Source organism: Desmodus rotundus, chromosome 11, assembly GCF_022682495.2.
Source record: "Desmodus rotundus isolate HL8 chromosome 11, HLdesRot8A.1, whole genome shotgun sequence".
NCBI classification, from domain to species: Eukaryota; Metazoa; Chordata; class Mammalia; order Chiroptera; family Phyllostomidae; genus Desmodus; species Desmodus rotundus.
In genome coordinates, this window is record NC_071397.1 from 15774620 (window position 1) to 15790579 (window position 15960).

Consider the following 15960-nt stretch of genomic DNA (forward strand, 5'->3'; position numbering starts at 1 on the left):
TTTTTCTTCTTCAACCCATTAACTTTTGTGTAAGATTCAACTCCTTAACAAGAAGGAAATGAAGAAATAAAGACGAGGGGGGGAGAAAATAAATAGAGAGAAAGGAGTAAAGAAAGAGAAAAAACAAAAAGGAAAAAGAGGGAGGGAGGATGGAAGAAAGGAAAGAAGGAAGGAAGGAAGGAATTTAGATACTGTGGACGTCACCACTCAGTTTGGTATCTCTCTCCTACTTTCTTAATGCATTTTTGCATATTATTTGCAACAATAGAATTTATAATTATGTAAGCATATTGTCACAGCTTCATTTCATACAAATGTCCCAAACATAAAGACATGAATTTGCAACTTCGTTTGGCTGAAAGTGCAACTAGTTCTACCTGCGAGTCCCTATTTTTCAGTTGGCACAAAGCTGGCCACCTCCACAGTCGCCACAAGGAAAGGCGAGATACTTGGAGAGCACAAGTTGGAGACGCTAGAGATCCCTTGTTGCGCACAGAAAATCTTTCCCCCTCATTTACCTCCAAGCAAGGGATCATTTTAAAATTGAAGTGAAAGCCCTTACAGTCACAACAAAGAGCCATAGCCGCAAGATCGGCCCACAAGAAAAAAGATTTGGCTCCATAAACCTTGACTTTCTACGTTTATATTCACAAAATAATTTTCTATGCTCAGGGCATTTTTACATTTTTCACAAGGATCCCCTTATGGCTCAAGGGGGGAAAAAATCTGCCATTCAATGCTTAGCTCAACTAAAACCTATTTACTCCTTTTAATAGCCGCGTCTGCTGCTGATTTTTTTGTATCTGTACAAATTTTTTTTCTGTGCTAGGCACAAAGCCGGGCATTTTTCAAAAGAGGGGATTAGAACATTTGCAAGCACCAGACAAAGAGCGAATCCCATGCAAAAGAACACCGTAGTTTATCCAATTTTCGACTTAGTGCCATTCAACTGGTCATTTATGCAATGTCATCCGACCAAACAACATGTTTTACTTACAAGGGGGGAAAGTTTGTTAAGTGAAGAGTCCAAGATTTGTTTTTTTTCTACAAAAATAAATATCCTAACGATGCGCCAGAGAATGGACAGGAAAGGGTTCATTCCATCGGAGAGCTTTGTGGCCTTTTGCCTTCTACATTTCAGATATTTTGAAGCGTTTTTTCCAGTCTATGTGTTTTTTTTATGTTTCTATCTTTTTTGTTCCTATCTATTACTCACACTAAGGGAATATTCATGATGAGAGTAACACTCCAAGATACTAGAAGAAACTGAGGAGTATTGTATACTATCTATTTATGTATCTATGTCTATAGGCATATCTCTCTCTCTATATATATATATATCATTTTATATATGTGTACATATGAAGGAAGTTATAAATCTGGAGAGTTATTTTCTTTCACTCCTCCTGGACTTGGGCAGCAGAATGAAAAAGAAAGAGAAAAGTCATAGGTACTTTTAAAACAAGAACTGGGAGGGGGATGTGTGGGAGAAACCCGTCTCTCTCCTTTTATTTCTTCCTTTTTAAAACATTCATCAGCATATGCCTCATTTCAAATGCAACAAATGTAAATATACTTTTCCCTGCACAGAATTTTAAGTGAAAGTCCAATGGTTTGGAGGGCGGTCTAAGTCTGCCTAACAGATGCAAACAGTCTTGTGGCTTCAGTTCCATCTTTGAGTCCCCTAAAAAGATTTGCTATGGCCAACAAAGGAACCTGTCACACCTTTTCCCATCACTGCTTTAATTTATGCTCAGTCTCCAAGTTTTTTTTTTCATATTGATTTGATAATCACTTTAAGGCAGAACAGTTAAAATAAGAAAGAGCTCGTGAGTCAGTTGAAAAGGGGGCTCTTACAGGCCTGCCTCAATATGGTGAAAATGGGGAAGCGAGAGGGAGCCAGGGCTGTAAAGGTTGTTTTGTAAAGTGGGTTTTTATTATGCACCGACTCTCTCCGCATTTACTTAACTCTTCACGGGCTGTTGGGTAGGTTAACACCCTTCAAGGCCTCTTTCATGTCCAATACCTCGTTTGTTTGTAAAGGAAAATGAGCCTTTAACACATTTGGACTCAGAAAAAAAAAAGACACAGAGAGAGAAAATTTTATTTTTCTTAATCAAAAATCAGCAAACCCTTACCTCCTTCCCAGTTCAAATGATCTCTCAATCCGTTAGGAGCCTAAAGATCTAGAGGGCGTGAACCTAAAGGTCTTTCCTCTGCAGGACCCGTTTTGGGTAGCATTACAGGATGCTCCTTCAACTGGGGTAAAGCAGAACATTCATGAGATAACTTGAATCGTCCACTTGAAATGGCACCTCTGAGCTCCCAAGAAACCAGCAGTGACAAACTTGACATCTTTGGTGTAATTTGTTTCATGCAAAAACTGCTGTGGAAACTGTATATGTGCTAGGTGCCTTGATGGGAACTCAAAGGGTTTCTCATTCACTTATGCCAAGATGAAAGGCACTAAGGCCTTTGAAGTGTAATATTTTATGGTATTGTAAAATGCATACTTTAACATTTATACAACTTTTAGATTGTGGTTTTCTGGCCATTTTCCCCCTTAAAACCACGCTTGTTGCCAAACTTGCTTCAGGTCAATGGTTGCTTTCAAGTGTCTCCTATGGGGCTTTGTGGATATAAGGTTCAGGGATGGGACAGATTGAAAGACTTAACTTCTGTGGGCATACCTATTACTATCAATTTGAGTGATTTATTTATTTTTCTTTTATTAAGGGCTCTGTGGAAGCCCAGTGTGGGCTGGTTCTCAATGGCCAAGGTGGAGTGATAAGAAGAGGTAAGTAACAACCTGTTAAAACTAAACATTCTTTTCTTATCTATTACTTCGTTTTGAAGATCAGGTGGTGCTTTGAAACATCAGACATCTTGTCTAGTGATTAAGAAAACAGTCACTCTTGATCAATTACTCTTGTCTCACACAAGCATACCCTCATTTAAAAGCCTCCTTTTCTGCACCAAGGCTTGAACTTAGCCTGTGCCCAGAAGACCTATGATAGAAGAGATTGGCAGTTTCTCAGAGAACAGTGACAGAATCGAAGTTCAAGACAAAAAGAAAATCTTTCTCACAGTCTCTTTCCTCATCATGGAGCAGAATTTCTGGTCTTTTTTAGTCCTAAATGTGCCAGCCACAGCCTGGGTATTTGAGGTGATGGTGTTAGCTTAAGGCTTTGAAGGATTTTGTGAAAGGCTAGATTCATTGAGGCTGCAGAGAAGGCTAATGAAACACCAACATTGTAGCTGCCCTTATTTTTCTAAGTGTCCTGAACATTTCTTTCTTTGAGGGAGGGTGGTAGGGGGAGGTGGTGTTAACTGTACTGGATAAAGCTTTCTTGTTCCCATCTGTTGAAGAAAACATCTGAATCCAGAGTTAGCCATGGAATTGGAAGGTGGTGGGGGGTGGCAAGAGTAGAGAGCTGTTGATTTTGGCTCAGACACTGAAGGGAGCTGTGTCTCAGATGTTCCATTTTGACAAAAGGTTTTGAACTATGACATTTTAAGGGCCTCAAGGCAGTGCAGATTTTGCTTGTTTCCCACTTAACTGTACCCAGAGCCTCTGAAGCATATTTTCCTAGCAAGCTGAGTAACCCGAGGAGCACACAAGGCAAAGGGGACCAGCTGTTATCCCAACTTCATACGAATTAATAAGATGTGGCCTATTCACCAGGCCTAATTCCAGCTCCAGGGCTGTAGTTGTCTTTAGTAACTGAGCCACTAAAGACTGAGTCTTCTGATGGCACCAAATAAATGTGCTTCAGTCCCTCTCCAACTCTTTCATAGCTCTTGTAAAGATTCCAAAGAAAGAAATGCATTGATAGAGAGCATTGGACTCTTTCATGTTTAAACTCCAGGTTTTGCAACCCTATGTCCATTGTGAAACTCCATGTAAATTGAGGGGAAAATAAAACAAAGAGTGCTTTCCTTGTGAAAGTTGACTATTATCATAGTGAATACTTGAAACTTCCATTAAATGAAAAAATAGATATTTAATTCTGTTGTTTTACCCCATGGATATTTGAAGACTATTTTCTTTAAGAAAAACGCCAGTGTTGCTCCACAAATATTTGTTTTTTAATGAGCAATATTAAGCTTGTCAGCCAGGCCAATACTCAGCCATATTGTCATGACATGAAATAGGCCCAAGACTAGCGAAAATTAAAATAAAATATACATCCAGTTTGGGGGAGGGGTTAAAATTACAGAGTAAAATGGGGGTCAAATAAGAGGTGCTGGTCCGGGTCGTTTGGGGTGGTCACACTGAAGGTGAGGCCAAGCACTCTGAATGCAGGAAGGTGTCGGTGGTGCTGAAGGACAGCGCCAGTAATTAGCGCCGGGAGCCGGCTCCTCCCAGAGTCCCACTGGCGCTACTGCGGTGTTTGAGTTCAGCCCCTCACTTGATCACCTTCTCAATTGCGTGTAAATTGCGTCATATCGTACAATAGCTGACAGAGGGTGGGAATTATTAGAGGACAAAGGTGGGAGCTGAATGTGAGGTGGCTGTGTAATCAGTTGAATTTTCGAGGAGATCCTAAGGAACGCCCCCCCCCATGCCATTCTTCAAACGCCAGCTCTTGGGTGACTACAAGAAGTCTTATCAGAGCCAGAAATGGTTTTCCTTAGGTGAAGTTTTATTGTTCTTGTAGGATTCGGTGCCAACTCACTTCACTAAATAAATAAATATATATATATGTATATATATATAAAATTCTGCGCCGAATCTGTTGTTTTAAATCAAATATTGATCTTGTCACCATCGTAGTTCTAAAGAGAAAGGGGAGGTAACTTGGGGGTTTTGTCTGTATTGTTCGAGTGAACCCCACCCTGTGAAGGAATTCAGATTATAACTGCTGAGTTTATTTCTTTTTTGTGAGTCTTAAAGATGAGCCAATTAACTTGGTAATAGCCCCGGAGATCTGGGTGTGCTGACTTGTTTACTCTGAACCGATCAATATCCATGACGATTTACAAATGGATAGCAAGGGTATCGAGGAAGTCTTGCATTAAAAGGTGGTGTATATCCTGCCAGAGGACGCCCAGCCCCTCATCTCAGGACTCCCAGTTTTTGAGAAGCTAAGGAAGCCTCTTCTCTCTATTGTCCCAGTGGTGCATAGGATTCCTGCTATCTATGGCTCTAGTTACCTTTGTTCTGCAAAAATCGTGAAGACGTGAACTCGAGCTCTCTGTAGTATCACCACGTCGTGTGCTAGCTTAGGTGGGAATGTTTGTCTTCTAATCCATGCTTTACAGGTAACTCTCCACATGAAACATAATTTCTTGAAAAGCACAACTTTTCACCATTTTCCTTCTGCTAAGGTCTTGGATAAACTTACATTTCTAATGATTTCCAGAATTTAGTGTGGGAGAAATAAAAATAGACTTCACTTCCAAAGACCCCTGAAGAAAGATAGATTCCTAAATGCCCTACATAAGTTCCCCAGGGAGAGACTGTCCTAGTTTGCAAGTGGGGTGTGTGTGTGTTGGGGGGAGTTCCCGTTTCTTTAATTTGGCCACTTCTAAATGTAAAGATCAAAATACCACTTCCCTGATTCTCTTTGGTAAGTGGCAGTTACGTTGTTTTTGCTTATAATGAAGGCCCACTAGCCAAAGAAAGAGCGAGAGTGGGGGCAGCAGCGAGGTAATTACCACCTAGATAAAATATTTGCCACCGCCTCTGAGGTGCAGCTCCCCGCGCGCTCACTCTCGGTTAATGGTGTGCGCGATTTTGCCTGCAGCTCCGCCACTCCAACCATCAGAACCAATAATCTTTACTTTACCCTGTGCTCGGGTATCGATAGCTTCTCTCGCCTCCGGCGTCGGCTTTGATATGTTAATATTTCTGAGTAGCAAATTCTGCAGAGATCATATTAATGTTGTACGTACAGAGTGGAGCTTTGCCTTCGTTGAATATTCAGATACTGGGTTTCAAAAGGCATCTCTTGAAGAAATGAGGCTTCTATTTACAGAAGTCGTCTGTGTTTTTAATCACTAAAAAAAAAAAAGAAAGAAAGAAAGGAAAACCCCACTCTTCTTATCCCCAGGAATCTTCTGAGACTCCCTTATGACACCCTCCCCTTTGTTAGGCGCTGGCCCCTTTCATTTCGCGCTCTGAGAATACAATAGTAGGAGTACAATGTTGATGACGAGGACGACGATGATGAAGCTAATGATGAGTGGATCCAGATTGGAATCGGAGGGGCAGGGGTTCAGCTGGGTAGGGAGCTGTGGCCTTCAGAACAGGATGCAGGTGAAATGAGAAAACCAGTTTTCCATATTTGGGCGGAAAGTGACATTTTGGCCCTGGTCTTTTTTTTTGTGAAATCGGGACGGCAAACTCAAAAAAAAAAAAAAAGGAAGAAAGGGGAAAATGAAAAAAGTGAAGAGGGGAAGCTCCCTTGTTTCGCTTTGTGATCACTCTGCCTTGCAGCCCCAGGCTAATTTCAGAAGCTTAAATACCGCCATAGCCTCTGGGCCACGCAGAGAGGGAGCCGACCGGCCACGGGCAGGCTGGAGCGCTTTCCGGATTGCCCGTGGCTACACAAAATACAAACTACTTTGAATCAAAACATTTTGGGGGAATTAATACGATGTGAACTCTGCACGTTTTCAGAGAGCTGGAGTTTGTCAGATCGCTTAGAGGTGACTGGCACGCCAAGGCGGAGGCATTTACGCTATGGTACAAACATTGTCAGATCTGATTTAATTTTTCAAAAAATGCTCCGGTGAAACGGACCATAGAACCAATCTCCCGGTCTGACGATAACAGGGTGGACGGATCTGAGTGCTTTTCCCTTCCGCAGCTTTCGCGGCTGCCCACAGGCCGCTTGGGCGGGAGGATGTGCTTTCCTCCGCGTCTTAGCGTTTCTCCAGGCCCCCGAGCTTTGGAAAGAGTTAGTGAGCGCCTTTGGGTCTTTCAGCAGTTTCTGGAAGGAGTAAGATTGGAGGAGGGTGGGAAGACGTGTGCCTCTTCTTTTGTCAGAGACCCTAGGATCTCTCTTTACTTGAATACACAAAACGAACTTCTACGGCTTATTCATTGTGAAAATAAAACCAGAAATACACCTGGAGCCTCACCTGCTCCGTTAGTCCGCAAATACAGGTGCTGCAGCTTCAGAATTCAATCACCTTTATATGAAGTCTAAAATTCATATACCGAAAGATCTAGATGCATGGTTTGTTGCAAATGTGTTTTGCGGGAATGGGGGAGCTGCTTTTCCATAGTTCCTGCCTTCTCTCTAATTTCCTTTTTGCTTTGAAAGCACTCTCTGCATTGGAAAGTGGGTACTAATTTCCCCCCACCCCCGAACACACACACATACACACACTATTACACACCCACTGCTGCATTAAACCTGCAGGTCTCCACTCGCAGACACCCCTTTCCTTTGTTCTGCCTGGAATCTGCACCGAGAGGAGCGCTTTCGGACTTGGTCATCCAGTTATACCTGGTATATCCTCCCCCCAGCAGAGCAATTCGCTGCTCAAATGGCATCTGAGGCCTATTTGATTACAATCAAGCCTGCATCCCTTAGTTATTTGATTAGAATTAGTTTCTGCTGCCACGGGGGCAGGGGATTACATGGAAGAATTGGGATTGAGAAGGGCAAGAAGCTAGAGGGGAAGCCGCCGCTGAGAATGTTCTTACCCCACGCAGTTTAAACGCTTCTTACCTCGAAGAAATGCACCCGCAGAACAAACTGGGACAGGAAACTCCTGTAATCGCTTACACATTTTTAATGTGTCAGAAAAAAAAACGAGCGATCACTGGAGATGAAGAAGGGGAGGAAAAAAAATCCCTGCCGTTTGTATTTCTTTCATTTGAATTGTAAACATCTGTTTGGCTGTAAGGCGAACAGAACATTTATTTTGCTCTCAAGATTTCGTCTAATTATGTCAACACTGAAGCGGCGGCGTGCGGGGCGGTGCTGTGGCTTTGGAGAGGCTGCGCGCACGGCCCCGCTCCCGGAAGCCCGCCAGGAAGTGCTGATCGCACCTGGAGAACACGAGGGGCTCCTCCGTTCTTCCAACTGGGGAAGCACCCGGAGGGGCGCGCGGCTTAGAGGCAGCTTTGAGGAAGCCCGGGGAGCCGCGGTTCCCTGGAGATCGGCCGTGGCTGCTTCCTCGGCCCTAATTGCCTGGGATGGGAAGAGTAAAGAACGAGTCCAGGCCTCAGCGCTTGGCTCTCTCTCCGGTGGCAGTGCAAAAGGTGGGTGGGGATGTCGTTATTCTCCGAGGCTCGCACACAGTGACTGATCAAAGCAATGGTGGGGTTGGGTGGCTTTTCCTCCTGGTGCTGAGCACGCATGCATCCGTTTCCTGTTGCACCTCCTCACTAGCCAGGAAAATAAGCAGAGCAGCTGTGAGCATCCCCGTTTTTCAGATGAGCAGACTGAGTTCCAGAGTTACTCGCCTAGAGTCGAATGAATCGCTAGTTGGTCAGCCTATTACTTGCAGCCCAGTCCTTTTTCCACTCCCCCATACCCTGCCTCTAGACACAGGGCCAGAAATTTCCAGCCAAGCCAAAAAGGGCGCAGCCCCAAACCCCAGCTTCTTCTGGCAGCTGGAGAATCTGTGTCTATATAATCTGTGCGTGGTTTTGTCAAACACACAGTAAGTCCTTGACTGACTTTTTCCTATAGCAGTGGCAAAGTTAATCCCTTTTATGATCGCCATGTCCTAGACAAGTGACCTTGAGTACATAGTCCCTGATTTCTTATGCTGTTACTATAGCTACCCACCTAAGTTTGCAGCATCACTGGAAATAGAAAGCCCTATCTCCAGGTTTCAATTTTAAAAATAATGACCTACGTGGAAGTATTGCTTCTGTGCACTAGGAATGGAACAGAGATGTACTCTAGAGAAGTTCTGTGTGAGGACCTGGCTGTGGCACCAGAGACTCCCCTAACTGGAGTTCTGGATTCAGAAGGAGTATTGCTAATGTCAGTAGGGGCTGACATACAGAGCAGACACCATGAGGAATTTCTACTAGGAACACTGGGAATTAACACTGTAAATGGCTCGGCATGGTTGACTTTCGTGACTTTCCTTCTTTGAAATGTCATCATTGCCATTAGTATTCTGGATCTCCTAAAAGAATTCCCACCGCCTTGGAACCTTCATTCCAAATGCAAAACTTTTGTTATGTTGACATTTTACTTTTTAATTCCTCCCTAAAAAGAAAAAAGAAAAAACAAACCACTGGGAAGAAAAAATCAGGTTCCTCATGCTGCTGTAAACTTTACAAGTTGCCAAATCTTTAGCCAGGACAAGAGAGTTCCCCAAGGCTGCCGCAATGCCAAGTATCAAAGCAACAGACACTCCCTTTAAAGATGCTGTGACATAAAAAATAAAAGACTCTGGAGTTGATGGCTAATATGAATACAAAATAAATCCTCCAGGCAATCGGTGTGTGCATAAAGCATACTCGTAACGTGCAGCCTGTGTAACTCACCTAATAAACGCTTTGGAGCATAAGCCAGAAGCCCAAGCCTGATGCAGGAGAGAGAGAGTTGGGGCCCAGAGAGTCAGCACTTAGTTGGGGAGCATACCAGTGACTTCCGTGGGAGCAGCTGGGTTTTAGCACACGGGGTTTCCCTTTACCAGAGGGTGCTTCCTCCAACTGGGGCAAGCTTGATTTCACTCTTTTTACAAAAACTGTAATATTCTGCATCTTTCTAAATTAAGTTTCTAACCCACTGTAGATTGGTAAAGACAGGAAAGGTCTATAATTGTGTCCTTTCCCTTAGCAATCAGGAAAACAACAGGTGCACAAGCCCTCTCTCACTCAGAGTAAACTTGAGACCCATTGGGTGAGATTCCTTGTGCCCTCAGTTGTGCACTGGCTAGTGTGCAAGAGAAGGGGCTTTATGTAAGAGTATATATTTGCATATGATTCATAAAGAGCATGGGTGGAGGCCCATTTTTAGGAGAAGGCTGTGTGAATTTTGATTATAGACATTATTGTGTCTTTGTTTTAATACTTTTGCTTTAGGTGACCACACAGTGACCTAAATTCCAAAGTTATTAGGTTCATGATTCTCACAATATGACACTAAAACCCAGATCCACTCATATCTGTTCATCTCAACTTTTGAGAAGTCACAAGTTTACTTTTTAAATGCTTTAGGTACAAAATATATAAACAAAAGTATAATCATGTTTTTGAGCCCAGAAATCTTGGAAAACTATTATTATTATTATACTCCCCCCTTATCCAAGGTTTTACTTTCAATTACCCAAGGTCTACTGCAGTCTAAAAATATTAAATGGAAAATTCCAGAAACAAGCAATTCATAAATTTTGAATTATATTGCATTCTGAGTAGTGTGATGAAATCTTGTGCCGCCCACTCGGTTCTGCCCTGGAAGTAAATCACCCCTTTGTCCAGTGTACCCAAGCTCTATAGGCTATCTGCCCATTAGTCACTTAGTAGTCATCTAGTATCAGATCAACTCTTACTATATCACAGTGCTTGTGTTCAAGTAACCCTGGTTTTACTTAATAAGAGCCCAAAGCCCCAGAGTAGTGATGCAGGAGATTCCAATATGCCAAGGAGAAGTAGTAAGTGTGTGCATATATAGGAAAAAACCATAGTATATATAAGGTTCAGTGTATAAGGTTTCAGGCTTTCACTGAAGGTCTTGGAACATATCCCTGGTGCATAAGGGGGTACTATTGTATTATTATTTGTTTTAAAATCATCTCTGAGAATGCCAGGTGGGGAAAGACAGGCACATTTGTATTTCTATCTCCTGAGAAAGGCATTTGCATGCTTTCCCATAGTGTTTGCCACAATTTAAAGCAAAAAAAAAAAGGATTTCAGTTTCGCAATTGAGATTATGGCCTCTCAGATTTTAACTGAGGACAGGCTTACGGGTGCCAGCATTGGCAATTTAGCCAAGTGTACAGAACTCATTTTCTAGCCAGGAGAGGCTAGTGCCTCTGACGTTCTCTATATCCTCTGTTCTGTCTTTCAGGGACATGCAGAGCGATCACTAGCGTCAGAATGCTTAGAGAGAAAGATGCGGGTCCCAGCACCTTCAGGGAAAATTCAGATGACTGAAAGACAGCCAGGAGGAATTCCAGGAAGTACAGGGATAGAAAGAAACACTTTAAGAGTAGGTCAAGGTCAGCCTGGGGTCCACCGAGGTCCAGGACCCCTTTGCCTTTTTGCAATATCCTCCCAGGTTCCTTAGCCACTGTGCCCAGAATCTGAAAACCAGAGATACTACCAACATAACATTCCATTTGAGTTGCTTAGCAAAGGAGGGCAGGAGTTATGTGGGAGGTCAGTGAGTTCTAGACCAGTGCTTCTCAAACTTACTTTAATGCACACATGAACCACCGAAGGGGCTTTAAAATGAGGATTCTGACTCAGGATGTCTGGGATTGGACCTGAGATTCTGCATTTCTAACAAGCTCCTAGAAGATGCCAGTTGAGAATAGCCCTTTGAGTAAAAGACTTTGGACAACACTCCCTTGACCATTTTTCCTCTTCCACCTAGTTTTTCTTTTCTTTTTCCTCATAGAACTCTGCCCTTTTCTGGAGCTGGGTCTTAAGATAGCCCAAAACCGAAGAAACTAAATGTATGCTCAGAAAAGCAAACTTTGAATTTGACCTTGCCACTGAATCTCAAAAGTTCTTCCCTCAGACTGCTCAGTAGCTTGGGACGGGGGGAAGGTGCTGAGAGCAGCCTTGGATCCTAGGGCTACACAGCCACTATGTTAGTAATGTGGGCATTGGCTCAGGAATCTTGCAGTAAAGGAGGACTGAGCAGCAGGGAACTCTCCCCAACGATGATCATCTTGGGCCCTCAAGTCCACTTCAGCTGCCCGAGGCTGGGGAATGTACCCTGTTGTTCCTGGAGGACAGCGAAGCTCAGAAGACCTTCTGGGCCTTGGAGGCAGAACATTTCTGCTCCAGGAGCAAAACTGCTTTGGTGATTTTGCTATTATCAATTATCTTTGCGTTGTTCCCTAATAGTGATAATTGGCCCCCAACATTTAATGGGTTGCTGTTACTATATTCTCAGTCATGTGTTGTGTTTGACAGTGTGCGCTGACCCGGAGGGCCGACATATGGTACAGGGATTTGACCGATCATCCACCCACACGGGTTAGAAGTTTCTGGCAGTGGGCAGATGATTTTCACTGGTGCCTGGTAACGGAGCAACTCTGGCACCTGTAGTTGGTAGCGGTACGCAGGAAAGGTGGCGGTAGCTCTCAAACATTTCAGAAGAGCCTTACAAATTTTTGTATATATATTAAATCACGGATAAAAAAATCCATGTGTGTGTGTGCACGTGTTCACACACATGTATACACACAGCCATGGGAAAATAATACCCACTCTTCTCTTGGTTAACTGGGGGGGAGTTTGGGGCTTTTAATGAATTGAATGTTTCTTGGTGTGGACGATGTCAAAATTAACACTGATGGGTTAGCCAACACTCCACAAGATGCTAATTTCACACACAAAAAAATGGAAACAATCTATTGTAAACGTTCCCTTTGTGATATTTGAAAGACAAAATATCGAGTGTTATTGGGAATGGCATCTTCAAAGCAGCTTTTTGAGATGATTCGCTTGGTGTAGGTGTAAGGACAGCTGTGCCATGTATCTCCAAGTCCTGTGCCTCGATATTCGCTGTCCTTCATGCAGTTCTCTCCTCTCACTGCGATTAATATATAATGTGCTTTTCCTCCAAAGGTGGTACCTGTGTGGTCAACCCCACGGACTTGTTCTGCTCTGTCCCTGGCCGTTTGTCCCTTCTCAGTTCTACTTCCAAATACAAAGTGACCATTGCTGAGGTGAAGAGGCGCCTCTCACCACCCGAATGCCTCAATGCTTCACTCCTGGGAGGCATTTTGAGGAGGTAAGATGAACTTGTGTTCTGGCACTGCGAGCCTCCTAACTGTACTGATACCACACTCCCCAGCCCGCAGCCCTTACATCTTCTGTCAGACATTGAATTCCCCAAGCGGTCAAGACTTCTCATCTTTTTCCTCAGAGCGTGAACTAGTTTTTATTTGTTTTGGGACAGAGCGAAGTCCAAGAATGGGGGCCGCTGCCTAAGAGAGAAGCTGGATCGGCTTGGCCTGAACTTGCCAGCAGGAAGACGGAAAGCAGCCAATGTTACCCTCCTCACTTCCTTAGTTGAAGGTATGTCTTTTCAGCTCCGCAAAGTAACCATGGAGGGGTAGCAATTCTGTGAAACTCAGTATTGGTAGAATATGCTGTTTGATTTGTGTCTATACCAGCAATATTCAACCTTTTTCATCTCATGGCACACAAACAAATTACTAAAATTCTGCAGCACAGCCCTGACAGGCGAAGCTCAGTTGGTCAGGCATTGTCCCACAGAACGAAGGGTCACTTGTTCAGTTCCTGGTCAGGGCACATGCCTGGGGTGCAGGTTTTGTCCCCGGTCAGGGCATGTGTGAGAGGTAACTGATCGATGTTCTCTCTCACATCAGTGTTTCTCTCCCTCTCTCCCTCCCTTCCCCTCTCTCTGAAAAATAAATAAATAAAACCTTTTAAAAATTCTGTGGCATATCAAATATATATTTTTTTGCTGATCTGACAAAAATATGTGTAATTGTTCTTCATTCACACCAGACGGCTATTGTTGAGTTAGCTGTTATTTTCTTCTTTGACAACTTAAGGGAAAAGTGGTCAATAGCCAGTGAATAGACAGTGGAAAATAGGTATTACATGTTTTAAAAATTCTTGTTGCACACCAGTTGAAAATCACTGGTCAATACTATTAAGCAACATAGTTGACATTTACAGTTGAACTTTCTAATAAACCTTAATAATTATTAAATTATACTTAATATTGTATAAAGCTCAGATAATTCATAACATTATTTAATGTACTGATCTCAGCAATCATGGGGAAGAATACAACAGTGGACCATTTAGGTACTTTAACAAGTATACCCTAAACATCAGCAACAAAAATCGGCTGTACAATTGTCATTTTTATTGTTTATTTTAGAGTTCAGGTAGATTTGACTCACCTCACTATAATTCAGTGCAACATGATCTCCAGGATAACTATTGTAATGACCCTTTATAAAGAGTTCACAGTAGTCTAGGCATGATGCTGAGCCTGACAACTCATTGTTTTAACCGAGTAGACATCTAAAGTGCTGTGAAGTTCCGTGGCTTTTTGGGTAGACAACCTGAGTCACAAAAAAGCTAATGTTAACCAGTGGGGTAGGGACAATGGTGGAAATATATTTCCAGACATTACTTTTTTCCATTTACCTTGTCCCCTTTGTTTCTTCTATGAGGACTATACTTTACATGTTCTTGCTCAATCTTCTTTTCAGAAGAAGCATTATGGAAGATTCATTTTTAACTTTGTGGGGGAGCTTTTAAATGTCAAAGGCGAATTCTTCCCTAACTCAGGACACTATTGTTTTAAATATGAACAAAGAGGCCTTCTGCCAAGACTCTCTTAAACGCGTCTGTGACTCTCTACTTGCCCTGGTCACTCACTTGTCTACAAGGCGCTATAGGAGGTGAAAAGTAAATGAAACACGTAAGCAAACATGTCTCATTTTTCCCGATTATCAGTATATGGGACTTACTGTACAACTTTGTGAAGTAGTGTATTCTTGGCATTTGTCTTGGAAAAATGCTTTGGTGATTTTGCTGTTACAGTCATCTCTGCTTTGGTCCCTAACTGTAAGGGTAACAACCACAACGTTAATATGATTGGCCACACACATGCAATAGGTGTTACTGTTACTATGTTCTGTGGCTCTGCCGTGTTTGCTGTGTTTGCTGACATGCAGAGCAGACGTGTGGTGGGGGAGCAGACTAGTCACCCATCCATAATGGGTGGGGAGAGGCTGGGGGGGTGAGGGAGGGCAAACTAGAAAAAATGACTAATAATCAGTTCTAAAAGGAGACAGATTTCTGCTCAAGTGAAAACATCATTAAAATTATAGCTATTTAACAGTAGAACAGAACACTTGTTCAGGGTATAACAGGAAGCATCAGTGTTATTTAAGAATCATATAGTTGGTGGGACTTGATTGGTTCTTGCACCTAACCCCACAGTAGAATCAACGGAGAGGTTTATTTAAAATGCCTGGGTCCCATCTCTTAACCAACTGAAACCGTTCTCTGGTGGTATGGCCCAGGCATGTAAGACACCCCCAGTGATCCCGATATATAATGAGGTTTAAGACTCATGAATCTAAATGGTTTTTGAGACCTTTCCACTACATAGGATGGATTGACTATGAATTCTTAGGACATTTGTCACTGATGTGAAAAGTAAAGGCCTTGAGATTTTTCTCCATCGTGTCTGTGGATGGATTGGCCAGTACAAACTGAAAAACCATAAAAGGATGTATTCACAATTCTTCTTATTGATTTTTATAGTAGCCAAAAGCACTGGAGTATCCTGTGTGGGAATCATCGATCGATGCTAACTGGGAGGATGCAGGTTAAATATGTGAAATCCTAGAAAGCTCCCGTGCTCTCGCCAACCACTCTTTCGGCTGCCTCTCCCTCTCAAAGTGCCTCACTGGTGTTCCGTTCATTTGGCCTCTGCTCACAGAGGAGTCACAGCAGCCTTTGCTGATGGAACTCAAGATGTTATTCTTTCCAAGTACAACTTAATTTAATCAGATGCGTTTGATGTCCCCAAAATACTCGTGATGTAGAGAAACATATCTTTTAGGTTGAATTTCAGGCACTTTGATAGAACTTAGGAAAAGAGATTTAGGGAAGAAGGGATCTTTTCCATCCCTCAGCCACCCACATGTTACATTATGATCCTCAAACGCTTGCTGTCTTACACACACACACACGTTTTGTTTCTGACTCTGCTACGTTTCCTGACACTTTTATTCCATTCCATATTTTTACATTTTTTTAAATGCTGATTGTATACCCACATTTATTTCAAGACGCTCTGTTGAGTC

General features: G+C 42.8%; 1 protein-coding gene across 2 annotated transcripts in view; it reads left to right on the forward strand.

The window, feature by feature from the left end:
- Window positions 1–15960, forward strand: part of TFAP2D (transcription factor AP-2 delta) — a 56829-nt gene that overhangs the window by 2834 nt on the left and 38035 nt on the right. For both annotated transcript variants that reach the window (XM_024558034.3, XM_024558033.1), the window contains 3 exons: window positions 2737–2797; window positions 12725–12890; window positions 13059–13177. In XM_024558034.3, the coding sequence (XP_024413802.1) occupies window positions 2737–2797; window positions 12725–12890; window positions 13059–13177 (346 nt within the window). The remainder of the gene's footprint in view (window positions 1–2736; window positions 2798–12724; window positions 12891–13058; window positions 13178–15960) is intronic.